We start from the raw sequence: 19678 nt of genomic DNA on the forward strand, positions 1-19678 counted from the left end.
ATACATTTTTTATTTTTGTCCATTTGTGAAACAAGGTGATTTACTAAGTTGTGAACGGCGTCTGTCGAAGACCGATTTTTACGAAAACCATATTGATTAGGCGAAAGAAGTTTGCGAGATTCTAAATAATTTACGAGTCTATTATTTATAATTTTTTCTAAAATTTTGGACATAGCTGGAAGAATGGAAATAGGTCTATAATTTTCGACACAGTTCCGGTCCCCAGACTTGAAAATTGGAAGAACAAGGGCTTTTTTGAAAGCGTTAGGGAAAGTACCGGTAGTAAGGCATAGATTGAAAATATGGGTAAGTGGGGCAAGAAGAACCTTAACATGTTTTTTTAAAAAAGCAGACGAGATACCATCCCATCCAGGGCAGGAGTCACTCTTGATACAATTAATGATATTCTGGACTTCACTGTCATCCGTCGCTAAGAGAACAAAAGATTCAGAGTGGTGAGCAGGAGCAACGTAACTATGTTGAGAAGACGGTATAGTTTCCGCTAAGTTTTTTCCAACATTGGCAAAATAATTATTAATGGCACAGATAGAGGTATACTCATTTTTAGATATTAGATTGTGAGCAGTAGATTGTGGTTTATTAGAATCAATAACAGACTTAATGACCTTCCACAATTGTTTACAGTTTTTGCCTGCCTTAGCAAATTCAAGTTTCTCATAATCTATCTTAGCTTTACGTAATAACGCGTTACAAAAGTTGCGATATCTCTTATAGGTCAGCTTCAATAAATCATCATTTGGCGATTTTTTATGTTTTTTGAAAAGATTATCTCTATGACGCATGCATCTCAATAATCCTGGAGTTACCCACGGTTTGATAGGCCTACGTCTACGGGGTAATGAAAGGCCAATAGAGCAGGATAAAATAACGGAGGTGATAATTTCTATAAATATGTCTGCCGCCTGATTGGCATCTAGGGTCGAAAGAACAGACTGAAAGTCAATTGAGTTTAGAGCAGAAGTCATTTTATCTTCATTTATTTTGGTGAAAAGAGAGTCATTTGCAACTTTCCGCTTTTTTTGAGATAAACACAATACAATAGCGAAGTGGTCGGTAACCGTTGATTCCAAAACAAAAATCTTTGCCGGAGAACTAGTCTTAATGTTGGCATGGTCGAGGCACGTTAGTCCGTGAGTAGAAAAAGAGTGGCCCGGAATGAGACCGTGGTGCCCAAGAATTTCGAGGTAAGACGATGTATGATTGGATGTATTATTAGGCCTAATATCAATGTTAATATCACCTATCAACACAATATTACGATAAGATTTTAGGTCAGATAAAACTTTATCCAACGAGATCAGAAAATTTGAAGGATCTTGAAAAGCATAGGGTCTGTATAACGCCAATATAACTAAATCACAGCCAATATATATAAGCAAACAGTTTGCTTCGTCAATATGAAATTCAACGATTTTTACATCTTTTATTGTGTTTTTATAATAAACTATAACCCCGTCGTTTTGATTAAAGTTACACGAAGTTGAATAGGAGTAGTAGCCATCCAGATTTGGAATAATAGGATTACAAGATAGCCAACATTCAGACAAAATAATAAGATCACACGATACTTTTACTCTTTCTAGTAAGGTTACAAGTCCCAAAAAATTCGCCTTGATGCTACGTATATTTTGTGATAATATTGTAAGGTTAAGATTATTATTATCAGAAGACAGTAAGTGGGAGCAATCCTCAGGGGAGCAAGATAAAGCTTCGCAAAAGGAGGTGTCGTCCAAATTATTTATGTAGTCATTAATCGCCGCGAATTTGAATTAAAAATATACACAATGTATCTATAACAAAAAACCTCAAGCCAAGACGCAATAATTTTAATCAAAATAAATAATTTAAATCGATATACAATATAAGTTTTAGTTATCGGTGTATTATAAAAGGTTTTAATTTTACGTTCCTTAAATAATAACACTAAATACGTTGCATAAGTGACAAACACAGTAAAAACGCAGATGAACATTAGGCCGGAATAAAAATTTGTCACTAGAAAACAATAATTAATCCTTAGGCATGAGTTTAAGACGGAAATTTGGTAAAATGCAATTTGTGTGTCAAATAAATAATATGGATATAAAATTATGTTATTCGAGTTAGATGAATAAATACTCACAAACAGGTCCAATAACTTATATCGATAGATTTTTAACATAAACTGTTTCAAGTTATAAGTATAGTTTAAGTCATTTTCTGGTACCAAAAATCTAGCGAAACGACATTTATATGTATGCAACTGAACTTTGAATAAAAGATAATTAACGAGGTAATAACTAAACTTACCAGAAATATCATGATATAAGAAAACGAAGCTAGTTTAATATTAGTTTGAATGTAATAAGAATGTACTGCGATTCTACACAGCTACCTAATTGATGTAGGTAGTTGATAACAAAACGCAGCTAGTCAACGACTAATAGTAAAGTGAGGGTAGTTGGGTCGAACGTCGTATAAACAGCGTCCGAGCCCCTAGGCACGATTCGTACGAATGCGCCACGAGACAAAGGAACGCGGCAATTTATACTATTCAACAGCTAAGCATGTTCGGACAGGAAACAGTGACAACTAAAATGACAACTATTCATCCACATAAATATCAAATCAGAAGTTACGTCTAACAATGATTTATAAAATTAAATCTCAAGGCCCCGTATCCGTTGAACACACAATATGATGAAGATGACTGAATTTTAATTTCCATTAAACACAAAGCTATTGTAAAATCTGTAATTATTATGTTTAGTATCAAATAATTATAATATAGCCTTTTATTCCTAAACATAGGGTTACAAGAGGTCCCTAAGTTCGGTGTGCCTTTTGGCATAGGCCTCCTCCAATTCTTTCCAATGTAACCTGTCCCTTGCTACTCTCATCCAAAATGGTCCCGCAGTCTGTTTCAAGTCATCTTCCCATCTTCTGACTTGACGACCCCTGCTTCTTTTGCCGTCTCTTGGTAGCCAGAGAGTGACTTGTTTGCTCCATTTGTTAATAGGATGGCGTAGCAAATGACCTGTCCATCTCCATTTTTGGGTGTCTATCCGGGTAAGTATATCTGTGAGCTTTGTTTTTTTCCTTATGTCTGTGTTCCTGACTCTGTCTTTAATTTTCAACCCTAGCATGCTTCGTTCCATGGCACGTTGACATTTTATAAGCTTCTCTCTGTGGTAGTGTGTTGTCGACCAGGTTTCGCAGCCATAAGAGAGAACTGGGAGAATACAGGTGTCGAACGTTTTCTTTTTTATATGATTGTCCAGTACCCTACTTTTCATTATTTCCTTCATCGACCAGTATTTTCTCCATCCTTGGGCTATTCGTCTGTTAATTTCTTTTGTCATATCATCTGAAGGGGAAATTATCTGTCCTAAGTAAATATATTCTTTGACATATTCAATCCTTTTGCCATCTACCATAACGTCTAGTTCACTAGAGTTTGACATTAATTTTGTTTTACTGGCATTGATTTCCAGGCCAACTTCTCTGCTTGCATCTGCAAGGCTCTGCATCATTAGTTGCAATGTTTCAGGGTCTTCTTCTATAAGCACCAGATCATCGGCGAATCTTAGGTGATTTAGGCGAGCTCCATTAATATTCACACCTAAGTGGTCCCAGTTAAGCTGTCTAAAGATGTGCTCGAGTACAGCGTTAAATAACGTAGGAGAGAGAGGGTCGCCTTGTCGCACGCCCTTTTGAATAGGGAATGGTTCTCCTGTAGATTCCAGTTTAATACAGGCCTTGCTAGATATGTATAAACTGTTAAGCAATTCTATGTAACTGCTCTGGACCCCTTGTTGTTCAAGGCTGCGCCAAATGTAGTGGTGCCTGAGGCTGTCGAATGCCTTTGAGTAGTCTATAAATGCCAAGTACAGTTGTTTGTTGTATTCGTTATACTTTTGTAGCAGCTGCTTTAGTGTGTGTATGTGATCCAATGTGCTGAATTTCCCCCTAAATCCCGCCTGCTCCACAGGTTGGCTCTCGTTCAGCGTTGGTGTTATCCTTTCCAGGATGACTTTAGCAAACACCTTGTATATGCTGGATATAAGAGAGATAGGCCTGTAATTCTCAATCTCGTCTCTAGGGCCTTTTTTATGTAAAATAATTATGTGACACTTGGTCCATTCTTCCGGGATTTGTCTTGTTTGTAGTATTTCATTGAAAAGTTTTGCCAGCACAGGACTAATTTCCTCTAATGTTCCCTTGAGTAATTCGTTAGGGATCTTGTCCGGCCCTGGGGCTTTCTCGAGTTTTTGGGAATTTATTGCCTTGGTTACCTCTGAGGCCAGTATTTCTGGTACTTCGTCAACTGTATTTCCGTTTGTTTCTTTTGCTTCTAGTATTGGGTCTTTCCCTGGATCAGTATACAGTCGGCGGTAATAGTCCGAAGCTAGTTTTTGTATTGAGAGTCGATTAGTTAAATGAGATTCGCGTTGCTTTAATTTAGGTATCCATTCTTTGCCGTGTTCACTTAGTTGTTTCATAGCCTTTTTTGCTCCTCCTGTTCTTTTTATATTTTCTTCCAAGACTCTATTTCTTTGTTTCTTGCGGTCATCCCTCATATTTTCCTTTATTTTCTTGCTAAGATTCGAAATTTTTTGGCGTCTATCCCTGTCCCCCTTATTTGATAATAGTGCTCTTCTTTCATCTAATAGTTCCATTGTTTCTTTGCTTAAGTAGCTTTCCTTACGCTTTGGTTTGCTGATTAGCATGTCTTTCAGTTTGTTTTGCAATCTCTCGTATTTAATACCAGTTTCTGCGTCAGAAGTAATGATTTCATTGAACGATTCTGTTGTGCGGGGATTGTTATGGTGACTGATTTCAGATATTTTGAGCGGCTCATCATTATTGGCGAGGTTTTTCCTGGATCTTTTGGGTTGGTTTAAACTTAGGCAGCTCCTAACCATACGATGGTCTGTGTTGAAGTTGAGGTTTTTGACTATGTTGGTATCTGAGAACGCACTTGCTTTGTTTGTTAAAATAAAGTCAATTTCAGTTTTGAATTTAGCACCTGGAGAGCACCACGTCCATTTACTTTTAGGTTTTTTGAGGAAGCGTGAGTTCATTAGAAAAAGGTTATTTTCCATCATGAATTCTACTAGTTTCTGTCCGTTTTGGCTTCTTTTTCCGTGACCAAACCTTCCGATTACGAATTCTTCTCCAATTTGCTTTTCACCAACCTGTGCGTTAAAGTCGCCCATGATAATTATGTTTTTGTTGTAGTACGGTTTTATTGCTTCAGCTAAACAGTCATAGAAGTAGTCTATGTCTGATTTCCCCGAATGCTCTGTTGGGGCATATATTTGAAAGATGGCCCAGTTCTTCCTGTAACCCGGAAATTTTAAATGTACTGCCGCAATTCTGTCTGAAACTCCTTCGAATCCCAGAATGTTTTTCTTCATTGTAGACTTAATAAGGAAACCTACGCCCTTTTGACCGGTGTGTTCTCCTTTGTGAAACAGGATATAGTCATCCTTTTCTTCTATCCCTTCTCCTGGCCTTCTCATCTCGCTGATGCCCAGTATGTCCCATTTTATATTAGAGATGGCTATTTCCAGTTCTTTCAGGCTCTCTTCTGTTCTTAGTGTCCGAGTATTCAGTGTACAGATATGAATATGTTCCGTGATCTTCGAATTATAATGTCTTGATTTGTATGGAGGGTGTTTGTCTTCTTCAAACAATGATCCAGACAAATTAGTATCAAATAATGATCCATAATTAACTTCTTTGATTTTTTGCCAAACACAATATTATACCACAGTATTAGTGAAGAGACCAAAATCTGTTTTGGATGTTTAACAAACTGCAAATCAAATAAATTATTTAGTAAGACTTTAGAGTAATATACAGTGAAACTTGGTTAAGTGGGACCTGGATAAGTGAGAAACCTCCATAACTGGAACTCATGCTGAGGTCCCAACACTTTGGCACTGAATTACCTCTGTTAGTGGGACAAGGTAAACCTCTATATCTGGGATTTGTTCTTTCGATTTATCATCATAGTTACCTCTATAACTGAGACAGCGAGTAAATTTTATATGCATAAACCTCTGTAACTGAGACAACATTGTTTGTTTACTCATTCTTATTCAACCCACAAATTCCACACGTAATTCCAAGTACGTAAGTACAAATTTTGAGCTTCAATTACCTTCAGTTTTAGTTTCGCTTTACTATCATACAGATGTTTATTTGAAAAATGTCAAAACGAAAGCTACAATCGTTATCACCCCTCTGTAAATGAGACAGATATTTATTTATACCTGTATATCTGAGACACTGGGTAAGTGGAATACCTCTATAAGTGAAACGACATTGCAGGTCCCTTGATGTCTCACTTAACCAGGTTTCACTGTATATGTAATGTCACCACAAAACTATTGAAGGCTACAAATAATATTATTATAATGCACCCAAACTGTAATGATAAACGCTTGTTTTGAATAATGAAGAAATTTATAATTTTATGATTAGTGTAGTTAAACATGGTAATTGTATTCACTGTCATTGCAATATGGTACAGAAAGTAATAAGTAGCTATGTGAGTTAGTGCGGGTAGATATAAAATAATTTTATAATGTAATGAGTTTGTGATAAGGATTTGGATACACTGAGAAAAGTACATTAAAAATATATCTAAGACTTTAAAATACATTATTGGAAAAGTAAACAATACGAATGTAAATTGGCACAAATGATATAGTCAGGTTGATTTTAACTTTAACAAATCAGAGTCCGTTTTAATTTCATAGCGAGGGTTACCTTCAGATTTACGCACAAAAATTCTTCCCTTATTTGTCCAACAGAATTTGAAACCTAATTCTTTACTTTTGTTACGCGCTACGGCAAATAGCCTTCTGTCTTTGTCTGTTAAACTCTCAGATATAAATATTGGTGAACTTGGACCGGGTAGTCCTATAGACGAGGAGGTTAATTTTTGTGAGTTATCTTTGTTATACTGTTTCACTGCACTTAGAATGTTATTTCTTGTTAACACGGATGTAAAGTCTGCAATAATTGTTGAATTACCAGATTTTCCCTTTATTCGAAAGATATCCTTTATGTCATATTTTTGTAATTCGATATTTAATGCATTACTCATTTTTTGAACAATATCAAATAAATCTTGTTGTGTCTCAGACTTTATTTGTTGTGCTTGAGGTAAGTTACGAAACTCCAAAACTGTGAACTTCGCCTTTTTTTGCATATCATCAATTCTATTATCTAAAGTAGAAATGTGTAGCACTTGTTCACGCCTTTCTTTATCCATACAAGAGAGTTTTTCTTTGATATCTTCATACTGTTGTGACAAAAAATTGATAGATTTTTCTAATTCTATATTTTGGTGTTGTATTCCAGTTAACTGTTGTTTCAACTCAGCAATTTCAGTTCTCATAGCATGGAATGTCATATCTTGATCCTTTTTCCAAGTAGTAAGCATAGCAAGTAGTTCTTCTTTCAAAGATTTCTCCTCGGAGGAGTGAACATCGGTACGAAGCCTCTTTTGCCTTCTTCCAATTAAGGTATTTTCGGGATCAAGTCTAGTAATATCATTTTCAGACGAGACATGGTGCACTTTGTTTCCGGGTGGAGACCTTTGTACTTTTGACATTTTTGAAAAAGTCCGTAGTTTAAGTAGTCAAGGTAAACCGGTTATAAAGAAGCGGTGCAGCAAAATACACGTCTGAACACTAACACAATCCGAGCGGAAGAGGATACAAAAATAAATTCACAACACAAGAAATTCCGCGCGCAAATCATAGCGCGTGTCAATGAAATCAAGAATGTAATTTTATATCAAGCCGACGACGACGCCGAACTAAAGTACCTACAGTACCATTTACCTTCAGTGTACAATACAGTTTACAGACCTACGACGGACGAACAATAATGAGTAATAAATTGTTTACAAAAAAAAACATAGTTTCTAAGGTCATTAGTTTTATTTTATTTTATTGTTATTTTCTTTGAACGATTGGAAATGAAATTACTCAATTATTACACATAGAACTTTGATTTATTAGAATTATGCGAATTATGTATAAGATAACGAACGCGAATGCACGACATCTAGCGCGTCAATGTCTAAACATCGCCATTCGTTTAGACATTGACGCGCTAGATGTCGTGCTTTATGTCGTGTTTCGCTTGGCAAAAGTCACGCACACTACTGTAGAAGTGTCAAATTTTGCCGGTATTTCACTGTTGTTTTTCTAAGTAAATAATGTAAGTTATTGATTAAAAAGGTCGAACGCGGACACATTTTATTGTAGAGAAGTGATAAAATGATTAGTTTTAAAGAAATAGTGTCTGTGTTAAGTGTTTAGTCGTCATCAAAAATGTATGGAGGGACGGTCGGAACATCCACCTTAAACAAGAATTATTTCATATAGGTTTTCTATTCAAGAACTGCTCTTACCAATTCAAGATCCTTGGCATCTTGTGGATGTGGATAACCTGAGCATGATGGTTGATCAGTAGTATTTGATATGTCAATTAAGGCAAATTGAGATGGATGGTCTGCCTGAAAGAGATAAAAATGTTACTTATAACATTGGATATGGTCCCAAGTAATAATAAATAGATTGCTACAGAAACATGGACTCAATGTTTGGTAAATTGTAAAACTTTTAGTATTCTTTTTATTAAAAGCATTTATTGAACAAACATAGTGTATTATACTTATGGATAGTGTAGCTTTCCAACAACGAAAGAATTAAAAAAATTGGACCAGTAGTTTTGAGGTCTTTTTGTGCATACACAATCAAATCTTTCCTTTTTACAATATTAAGTATAGAAAAAGATTTTATTAATGTAGGTAATATCTTAAAAACTAAAAAAATAACTCAGTAGGTTTTAAGTACCAGTCATCACACCACTTGTCTCATGACACTCTAGGTCTCTAGAGCATATCAGTCAAAAAAGATATTGTGAAGCTTATAGCAATTAGATTAATCGGTCAACAGTAAGGGGGTACAATTTCAATTACCTTGTTTAATAAAAAGATTGATGAATTATTGACCTTTGCAAATACTGTTGGGATAGCATCATCTCTCAATCTAACGATGTTTAAAGTCTTATTAAATGCGCTCTCTTCAAATTGCAATGAGCACACATTAATGTTTTTAGTTCCTGGCCGGATATTTTCTATGCCAATCTTTTCCAACCTGCCTTTCGCCGGGATTCGTTACTTGGTAAACTAAAACGAGAAAATATACAACAATATATAACTTCGCACGTAATTATTAATAAACAAATTAATAATTTATCGATAAGGTGTTTATGCGATGATGTTCGACACTAGCACTCATGTTTATGTTATCGATGCAAATGAAATAATGAGAATATTGCGGGTTTCTACAGCTCATAATAACTAAGATGATTAAATGTAAAATGATTAAAAAATTTCTATACACTTGATAATAAATACACTTTAATATAAGCAACAATTTAACGAAATGTTAGCCACTTACCATTGAAAGGTTAGATTCGGCCTGTTTTTGCTTTGGCATAGGCCACAACCTACTAAAGAACACTTCATGGTAGGTACCTATTCTTATTTTCAATTATACTTATTACACTCGCATATGGTCGAAAAACACTGGAAAATCATAAAAAATTCACAATGACATCTTTCCACAAGTAAACAAAACCGTAAAATAAGATGGCGTCCGTGGCAGCAAACTAGGTACATCGATGCCAATGAAGAGGGCGCTAATAAAAAGAGTGTAGATGCTTTTTCTAAGGTAAAACCACTGTTGTGAGAAAGAGATGGGTATATCATAATTATTTCCGCGTCAAATTGAACAATTACGGCAGTTCCATAGGATTCTTTGTTCTGAGTCATCGACGGCCAACTCGAAGCGAACGGGTAGTAGTTCATTTTGTTGATAATCGTGTGAAGTTTCTAGTTCTCGTGAAAGTGTGGTGAAAGTGCGTTGAATCGAGCCCTACGTTCAGGCTTTCAAAACTTTCTACTGAAAATTATGTGCACGGACAGTTTTGTTTTAGGTATAAAATGTAATATTACAATATGTGAAAGCATTTAAAAAATAAAGGACTAATTTCTTTTATTGTCGTTTTCTTCATTATCCTTAGTAAGTTCCTTCAATATGTTTTAAGAAATTTGACTGAATTATATTTAGCACTTCCAAATATCTCATTTTTAAAGACTCCGTATTATTCATATAATGAAACTTATATAAATACTAATTATAAGCTAATTATCATGTACTTAATTATTACAACTGAAAAGTTTTTTTTTTTTTTTTTAAATCACCTAAATCTTTAAAAACCATCCATTTTGTAATCATTTAGATCTTTAGTTTTATTTCTAAAATTTTGAAAATAAATGATATTATATCAATTGTAGATATTCTCTGAAACAATATCGCTCTCCTATTTCAATAACGATGCAAATATATATGAGCATTTATTCCAGGCACATCTTATTTTGAAGTTTGATTTCAATTTTCAACTATCAAGCAAAAAATATATTGCCTGAAATGATTGTTCAAATTAAATTGCGTCGTTATCTTGTCGTTATTGATAGAAGAGTAGTGCTAAAAAAATATACTTCGTATATGAGCGTATATATATGTAGGTATATAGAATTAGTTCTAACCCCAAAATCCAGAGGGCGCATTGTCGCCCGTCAAAGTTTTTTTTTTTTTTTTTTTCTTATATATGGCAATAAGACTGAACTATTTGCCAGTGTCAAGTTTTAAAAGGTAGGGAAACATAAATTTCTATACATTTTTACAGACTTACGCACGCGTATAATCAGAGAAGCAGCAATATAATATTATACAACATTTACACACAGATATTTACAACACTAATCTACATATGTAAATAAAAAATTATAGGTAATCAAAAACTAGCACAACTTCTATAAAAAGGACATACATTTATATGTGTAAGGTTTTCTAATTATTATTATTATTTTATCAACTATAGATTATTTATAATTTCATATTTTTATAATTCAATATTAATTGTTTAATCAACTGGCAACACTAATGGCCGCTTGGTGGCGCGCGGCATTCAAAACGACAGTTGAGACTTAGCGCTCGAGGTGTTCGGTTGTACTTAAGTTTTGTTACCGACATTTTCAAGAAATATAGTCTTTGAGAGTTGGAATATTGGAGTTTAATTATTACAACCCTCGACAACCAATGCAGTGTTACAAGGGGATCTTACATCTCAGAAGCGGGATAGACAATAAAAGTGTAAGTACACGCCTACAACTTAATTATGCTCTGTAAAGTCTGATTGTTAAACGTTGTAGTTGCTTTCACGAATAGAAGTTTATTATAGTGATCCGAACCTAACGTCATACCAGATGTTGAAGCCGTGTTGTAAATAGACATTGAACGCATGATATTCACTTTACGCCACTTACCTTCGAAGTTTAAGCTGATGTTATGCTTCCCGCATAACAGTAAAAGAACTATAATATAAAGATAACTCGCCAATGGTGTTGGTAAGCGCGGAACTCCAGAACGGCTGAACCGACATCCTTAATTCTTACTTTTCTTAGTTTTGTTTATTCCTCGATGTACGAGGATGGCTCTTATGGAGGAGAAGCGTGGATGTGTACCACGGGCGAAGCCGGGGCGGACCGTTAGTTTTAAATATCATTAAACTAGGAGAAGTTTAAATTGAGGGTAAAAAAAAAAAAAAAAAAAAAACCTGAATGTGGCTATTTTTATTGTTGCGTCTGGGGGTTTATAAGGGGGGTCAAAATTTCGTTATTTTCTGCGTAGCACGCCTAGTTTTCAAGGTATTACTGATTTTGTCTTTTCAATAAAAATGTTACCCGATCTTATACTAATGCACACAATTTTCCGGCTACGAGTTTCAGATGGAATCAAACGATGTTGGACGGAACGCAGGAACTCCCCGACGGAGCCGATCGCGTTCCAGGCGCAGCCCCACTCGCGGCCGTGAACGTGACTCCAGTCGCAGCCTCACTCGGGGGCGTGATCGCGATTCCAGTGGACGCAGCCGCAGCTACTGCCGCCGGCTGCAGGATCGTGAAGAGGCATTGAAGAAAGAACAGAAGCGGCTTCGCCAACTGGAGCGCGAGCTGCAACAACAACGAGACGTGGAGCAACGTCGGCAGCGCAGCGTAAGCCGCGTGCCGCTACAGAGGGTGATCCGCGAGAGCCACAGCTGCAACCGCAGCCGTAGCCGCAGCCGTGGTCACAGTGGTAGCCACGAACGCGGCCGACACAGCAGCAACAGCCACGTGCCCGTCCGAGGAGGTGCAGGAGCCTGTGCCTTCCCGATACACTATACATATACAGCGTTCATTAGCAATACAAAAAAAAATCTATTTAAAACAAGGTAATTCTATTAAACAATTTGCAAATATATAATAAATTTCTAAATAATTATTAGATTAGTTAATTAGTAAATTAGTATTATTTCATTTAAAAAAAAAAAATGTAAAATCTGTATGTAGGTAGTATAAAATAAATAAAATCATGTCTTAAATAAATTCCAATGTCGATAATCGTCGTAAATAAATGGATTTGTTTAGATTAGATTATTAATGATATTTCAATTTACAGTGGGTCAGATTATTTTATTTTCATAAAAAAAAAATAAAAAAAAATAAATAATAAAACCATAGTTTCATATAATTTTAGAGTATTTACTTTGTACGAGTAGAAATTAGTAAGTACTGAACATTCAAGTGATAGCAGCCATTCTTTTAATTTGTATTTTATTTTGTGATTGGTAAGAGCAAATGCGTTATTGTAGTTTAAACTAAAGCGATTATAAAGGATGGGTACTAAGTAATGAAACTGCCTTTGGGCAAAACGAGTTTTAATGTAAGGTGCTGGTAAACGATATATTCTTTTCGTGATCAAAGATTTATTATTCGCAATTTCGAATCGGTGATAACCTTTATTTGTAGGACAAAATCTAAATCTAAAGTACATTAGCCCTGTTAAATAGGCATCTGGGTGACGTTGGCGGAAGCGCCAACTAGGGACCTGTGTAAGGCCTGTTGTAAATAGGCATCTGGGTGACGTTGGCGGAAGCGCCAACTAGGGACCTGTGTAAGGCCTGTTGTAAGTAGGTATCTGGGTGACGTCGGTGGGCCCACCGACTAGGGACCTGTGTAAAGCCTACTGAATAGGTATCTGGGTTGACCTTTGTAGACCAATGTAAAGCCTGTGGCACATCCCAAGGGCTCTGTATGGTGACTAGTACTCTGAGGGCACGTTCTACTTGTAACATATAAATTTTAGCGGCTTCCCCCCCAATTGACAATACAGTATGAGATAAGACATTCGCCCAAAGTTTTATAGGTCTTAATAATTAAGTCCTGGTTGGCAATATCTCTCAAGGTTTTGAAAATTACTTTCAGTTGTCTAAGTCTGCTCACCGTACTAGTAATTTGTTCTTTCCAGTTGAGGTTTTCATCAATCCAGATACCCAGGTATTTTATTTTGGGTGTCCTGTTCAGAGTTGGGCAAGAGCATAAACTTGTTATGTTGTTGCGGTTACAGGGAAAGATGTGTAATTTAATATTTATGTTCTCTTTTGGCTGCATAGATGAAGTTTTAATGAAGCAAATGTATTTCTTTTCGGTATTCAAGGTCAATAGACTGTTTCAAACCATTTGCTAATTATACGCCCTTTAGTCCCTTTTCAGCTTTGTCAATGGCTTTCACCCACGTCTTTGCACTAAGTAGAACCACAGTATCATCAGCAAACATAGTAGCTTGTCCACATCCAATATCAAGGTTACATAAGCCGTTGACATAAATCAAGAACAGAGTAGGTCCTAAGGTACTGCCCTGCGGTACTCCGTATGTACACTTATACTCTGAACTAAGATTGCCGTCAACTCCTACTCGTTGGGTTCTATCGCTAAGATAGCTTTGGAACCAGTCTTTGGCAATACATCTAACGCCTGCATCTTCCAGCCTACTTAACAGGATAGGTATGGAAACAGTGTCAAAGGCTTTTTGTAAATCAAGAAAGACCCCCATGCAATTCATGTTAGAGTCAAGATACGATGTGACCAGAGATGTTAAACGCAAGGTAGCGCCCTCGGTGGATAGGGCACTTCTGAAACCAAATTGATTAGGATTAAGTAATCTAAATGATTCCAGGTAGTTCATGAGTCTTTTATTGACACATTTTTCTAAAATCTTGGATGGAGTACTAAGCAGTGATATAGGTCTATAGTTTGAAGGAGACGTTTTATCGCCAGTTTTGTATATTGGACAGTCTATAGCTTTTTGAATAGATCAGGAAATATACCGCTAGTGAGACTTAAATCACACAAATGGGCTATTGGTTCTGATAGGATATCTTTGCAAATCTGGATTATGGGAGTGGGTATTGTCATGTCCAGAAGAGTTGGTGTTTTTGAGACCAGTGATAATAGCATATGTCTCATATTTATCAGCAGGTGTAAATGCAATGAGTTAGCCGGACAATTCCTGTCACTGGCTAGGGTTGCTAGTTCGAGTTCTGATTGGTTTAACTTATTTAGAGTTTCATTGGCTAAGGCTGATCCGATTGAGACAAAGTACTTATTTACAGCATTTAGAGATTTAGTAGGGCATGAGTCTATTCTTAGTAAATCTGTACATTTGTTAGTAGTTTTCGTGATATGACATGCTTCTTTAATAATGTTCCAAGTTTCTTTTATTTTGCCAGTCAGTTTCACTAATAACGCTAGAAATAATTTGTTTGTCGAATATTGTTTTATATTTATCTAGTTTATGTGTGTTGAATTTAAATTTGTTAAAAGCTAGTAAGATAGGGGAGTGGTCAGTTAATGCATCAAATATATATGTTAGGCAATATTTTTTTTGATTTGACCATAAAATGGTCGATACATGTTCGTAGTCTAGTAGGTTTATCAATAGCTTGTCGGAAACCGTGATAACACAGTATGTTTAGGCACTCATTAGGTTTGATAAGTTAGATGGCAAAATATCTAGATTTATATAACCAGTGAACATAACATTATCAGAGTTAATTGAGGATAAGAGATTACTGATTGAATTAATGTATTTGGTAGGGTTCGAAAAAGATGGAGGTCTATATGAGCACACAATGGTGGTGTTATTCGTTATCTTTAAGAGCAGGCAGTTACCATCGTCTATTAATGGTTTAAATTCTAAATCTTTTTAATATAAGCAATGACACCATCATTTTGATTATAAGTTTTCAGTGTATGAATTGAGTGGTATTTGTCTATGGAGGGTATTAAGCTATCCTGATTAGTCCAACATTCTGTGAGGATGACTATATCTATGTCAACCCCCAAACTCTCCATAAATACAACCAGCGAATCGAAATTTCGATGAACGCTTCTTATATTAACAGTTAGAATTAGGAATTGATCTTCTTTTATTTGCGTTTTCTTATGACCCTCAAATTCTAATAAATTACAAGAAACACATTTTATTGCGCAGGAAGAATCAAGGTCTTGAATTAAATTGGAGTTGAGGTTATCGAATGTTGATAATTTTTGAGAAAAAAGTCAAATAAAAATATTACACATATTATGTTATGTTGAATAAACGAACGACATGGTTTATTTTTAATGAATATATAATAGATTTTATGTTGCCAATAGTGGTAATAATTGTGTGTAAGTTGTGGGTCATAATTCTCCAATGTAGTAGAAAGTGTACTATATAGGTTGATGTGTTAGGGTTAGTAAAATTTATTGGATCACTAATAATTAAAGTATAATCTAGTCACAATGATTGTTTAAGAGAGAGTAGTTGATGCTCATTTTTAATGAGAGCTTGTTTAGCGTTATCTTCCTTCCTTAAAAAAACTCTCCCGTTTGATGTCCAACAATATTTGTAATGATATTCTGTAGCAAATGTCCGCGTAAGATAGAAAAGTTTATTCGTTTTTGCTGTGAGACTTTCAGCTATATAGATGGAACATGCCATTTCAATATGGCTGGTGTTAAATTTAATGAGGAAGTTGCTTTGCTGTGTTTTATTGTTTAGAAATAGGATAGTAGGATATTGTGATTATGTCCTGTCTAGCTGTTGTTAAATCCATGTTCATTTCGAGTTTGCTCTATATGTGTAACGTATAAATGTTTCCGAAAGATAATTTTATGATTATAAAGTTAGTTATAGATGGTTACAAGGTTTCGAGTATAGTAATAAGTGGTTACAAGGTTACAAGGTTACAAGGTTACAAGGTTACAAGGTTACAAGGTTACAAGGTTACAAGGTTACAAGGTTACAAGGTTACAAGGTTACAAGGTTACAAGGTTACAAGGTTACAAGGTTACAAGGTTACAAGGCTACAAGGATAACTATAAGTGTTTATAAGGTTCTATGGATAGTAAAGTCATAAGTGATTATTTGGTTACAAAGATAAAAACGAACTTTTGTAAAATTATTATTAACTCATTTACATGTATTGTGTCTCTTGCTAATTTGTTAATGATGAATAAATTTTAATTAACGGTTATAGCGTGTATCATAAAAGTGAATATTGTATATTGATAGAAATAACAAGCGAGACTGGGTCAAATATTAGTTTGAAATGTAATTAGAATGTACTGCGATTCTACACAGCTACCTAATTGATTAACAAATCGCAGCAAGTCAACGACTATTAGCAAAGTGAAGGTAGTTGGGTCAAACGTCGTATAAACAACGTCCGAGCCCCTAGGCACGATTCGTACGATTGCGCCACGAGTCAAAGGAAAGCGGCAATTTATAGTATTCGACAGCTAAGCATGTTCTGACTTCTGACAGGTGACAGTGACAGCTATATTGACAACTATTCATCCACAAAAATATTAAATCAAATGTTACGTCTAACACGGCCATACTGACAAACGTACGTCCTCGTACGCCTTTTCTCGTATTACAATACAACGGTAGTTCATCTCGGGATTTCAAAAACACACTGCCTCGGCCACACTGACCATACTTTTCTACGCACTCGTTAGTAAAACAGCGACTAGACAATACCTCAACGCTCAACTCCGACTAGCGAGTCAACTCACTACGGACATACAGATGGCGACTTGACGGTATATCTACGCTCGTACGACTAGTGAAATACATCACTACGATACGTCAGCGACTAGACAATACCTCAACGCTCAAATCCGACTAGCGAGACAACTCACTACGGACATGCAGACGGCGACTTGACGGTATATCTACGCTCGTACGACTAGTGAAATACATCACTACGATACGTCAGCGACTAGACAATACCTCAACGCCAGGGTTCGACTAGCGATTTGAATCACTACGAGCCAATAACATTCATCGTCAAAAAAACTCGGCACATGCTTCAGGACACCACTCGCCACGCCAGGGCACCATATTATGCTGTGCCGCGGCTTGAGTCTTCTTTCCGTAGTCACCACAACAAGTTTCAACTCGTATCGATCACTAGGCAGGATGTTCACTACTTCGTAGGGCCCTCGCATCCCTCAATCTAATTTACCTGTGAACTGAGAGGTTTTTATTACAAACACTGGACCGCAGCCCAGATAGCACACACAATTTCTTCGATGGACTACATTCCCGTTACAATAATCCACGTAACAAACTTTTACTTTACACAACGCACGAAATAAAAAAACACAAATGCCAGTTACAAAACTACGTAAACTTAAACACATTTAAAAATAGTGGGCTTGAATTCTATCCCAATTCTGATGATAGAAATAACAAGCGAGACTGGGTCAAATATTAGTTTGAAATGTAATTAGAATGTACTGCGATTCTACACAGCTACCTAATTGATTAACAAATCGCAGCAAGTCAACGACTATTAGCAAAGTGAAGGTAGTTGGGTCAAACGTCGTATAAACAACGTCCGAGCCCCTAGGCACGATTCGTACGATTGCGCCACGAGTCAAAGGAAAGCGGCAATTTATAGTATTCGACAGCTAAGCATGTTCTGACTTCTGACAGGTGACAGAAACAGCTATATTGACAACTATTCATCCACAAAAATATTAAATCAAATGTTACGTCTAACAATATTATATTATTAGTCTTTGGCATATTATGATAATATTATGTAGTTAGATATAAGTTACATATTATGTAATATTGACATGATTTTAAAAGAGCAACTATGGAGTTTCTTGCCGATTCTTCTCCATAGATACTGCCTTCCGAATCGGTGGTAAATGTTAAAAATACTTAACTATGTAATGACGACTCGAAAGTGCTACTAAATAGTAGTCCAATTGAATGTTTGAGTTTGAGTCAAATGCCTCGTTCTGCCAAGTGTAAGGTTTTATATGGTTCCACCTGGTGCATGCATGAGGACATGCATGTCATCAGGATGGTCGAGTGTAAGGTTTTCTAATTATTATTATTATTTTATCAACTATAGATTATTTATAATTTCATATTTTTATAATTCAATATTAATTGTTTAATCAACTGGCAACACTAATGGCCGCTTGGTGGCGCGCGGCATTCAAAACGACAGTTGAGACTTAGCGCTCGAGGTGTTCGGTTGTACTTAAGTTTTGTTACCGACATTTTCAAGAAATATAGTCTTTGAGAGTTGGAATATTGGAGTTTAATTATTACAACCCTCGACAACCAATGCAGTGTTACAAGGGGATCTTACATATGTATACATTTATATAATTATTTATAGATATTTAGACGAGATAAGAATTATATATATATAGTTCCGACAATATTGTAACTTTTGTCGATCTGTTGAAAAAAAAATGTAGTTTTTTTAAAAATAAGAGTATTTTAACTAAAACAACAACACCGCCGTATCCGTCAGTTCTATCATCCCTCAAACAAATGTCAAGGTAACCAGGGAATAGGGATACGAAATTACGAAAATTTAAATATGGTTTTAACTGTGGTTTTAACCAAGTCTCGTTTAGTGAGATTACTATTGGATTATATTTAGGTATTAATGATATGGAACAACTCTGATTTTTTAGGAAGAATGCTCCTGCAATTCCAGTGTATTATGTTCGAAGCCATTGTTATGAATTGTGTTACTAATCATTTTATTAAGTAATGCAACGTTGGACGGTCTTAATGTTTTACTCTGTTTTAATAAATTTATTAATGCAACTATAATTTCCATTAATTCACAATTTTGTGTATCACTAGACTGAGATTTGTAGGTATGCACAACCATTGTCAGGTGTAGGCATTTGGCACTCTTTAATAATCTCTCACGCGTCCTACTATAACATACTGATTTAGTTACGAGCAAATAATGTACGTAGGACGCGTGAAGCTTTAAGCAAAGCCTCATGAGCAGCTCTATCATAGCCTTGACTACTTTTAGGAGGAGAGCGTTGTTTTTTAAAAACAGTCTTTTTATAAGAGGTATTTAAATTATTAGCATTCTGTAATGGATGTTTTGGTGAGACTTGCAATGTTGAAGTGGTGAGCACTTCAGCATAAGGTTTTTTTGATTGTGGGTGTAATTTCAGTGCCTCTCCATATGACAAGTTCTTTTGAGCCATAGTATGTTTAATTTGTTTTTGGCGATTATATTCAGGACAGTTTTTATTATTTGCAAAATGGAAACCAGAGCACATTATACACGATGCACCATCCTCTTCAACAGAGTAAGTTTCACCACTATGATCCTGCCCACATTTGTAGCAACGGGGCTTGGATCTACAAATCGA

At 35.7% G+C, this 19678-nt stretch overlaps 2 protein-coding genes and 1 long non-coding RNA gene across 3 annotated transcripts; 1 reads left to right on the forward strand and 2 right to left on the reverse strand.

Annotated features, from left to right (window-relative positions):
• Window positions 1-6721: 6721 nt before the first annotated feature.
• LOC149474924 (uncharacterized) lies at window positions 6722-7630 on the reverse strand. Its single transcript, XM_089714029.1, has one exon. The coding sequence runs from the start codon at window positions 7628-7630 to the stop codon at window positions 6722-6724; it is 909 nt and encodes a 302-aa protein (XP_089570155.1).
• A 713-nt stretch (window positions 7631-8343) lies between these two features.
• LOC149474925 (uncharacterized) lies at window positions 8344-9799 on the reverse strand. The gene is made up of 3 exons (XR_016318165.1): window positions 9492-9799; window positions 9008-9217; window positions 8344-8542 (listed from the first exon to the last, which is right to left on the reverse strand). It is a non-coding gene; the product is annotated as an uncharacterized LOC149474925 (long non-coding RNA).
• Window positions 9800-10945: 1146 nt separating this feature from the next.
• LOC149474926 (uncharacterized) lies at window positions 10946-12650 on the forward strand. The gene is made up of 2 exons (XM_089714059.1): window positions 10946-11249; window positions 11885-12650. Exons 1-2 carry the CDS (start codon window positions 11196-11198, stop codon window positions 12371-12373), a joined length of 543 nt encoding a protein of 180 aa, XP_089570185.1. The 5' UTR covers window positions 10946-11195; the 3' UTR covers window positions 12374-12650.
• Window positions 12651-19678: the final 7028 nt, after the last annotated feature.

The sequence above is a fragment of the Colias philodice genome, chromosome 32 (assembly GCF_061535455.1).
Source record: "Colias philodice isolate Cphi_HAF_F1 chromosome 32, ilColPhil1 Martin Lab GWU primary, whole genome shotgun sequence".
NCBI lineage: Eukaryota > Metazoa > Arthropoda > Insecta > Lepidoptera > Pieridae > Colias > Colias philodice.

Coding starts and splice junctions, on each gene's coding strand:
- LOC149474926 (XM_089714059.1), top strand. CDS start 11,196: ATGCAGTGTTACAAGGGGATCTTACATCTCAGAAGCGGGATAGACAAT. Junction 11,250..11,884: donor GCGGGATAGACAATAAAAGT/GTAAGTACACGC, acceptor TACGAGTTTCAG/ATGGAATCAAACGATGTTGG.
- LOC149474924 (XM_089714029.1), bottom strand. CDS start 7,630: ATGTCAAAAGTACAAAGGTCTCCACCCGGAAACAAAGTGCACCATGTC.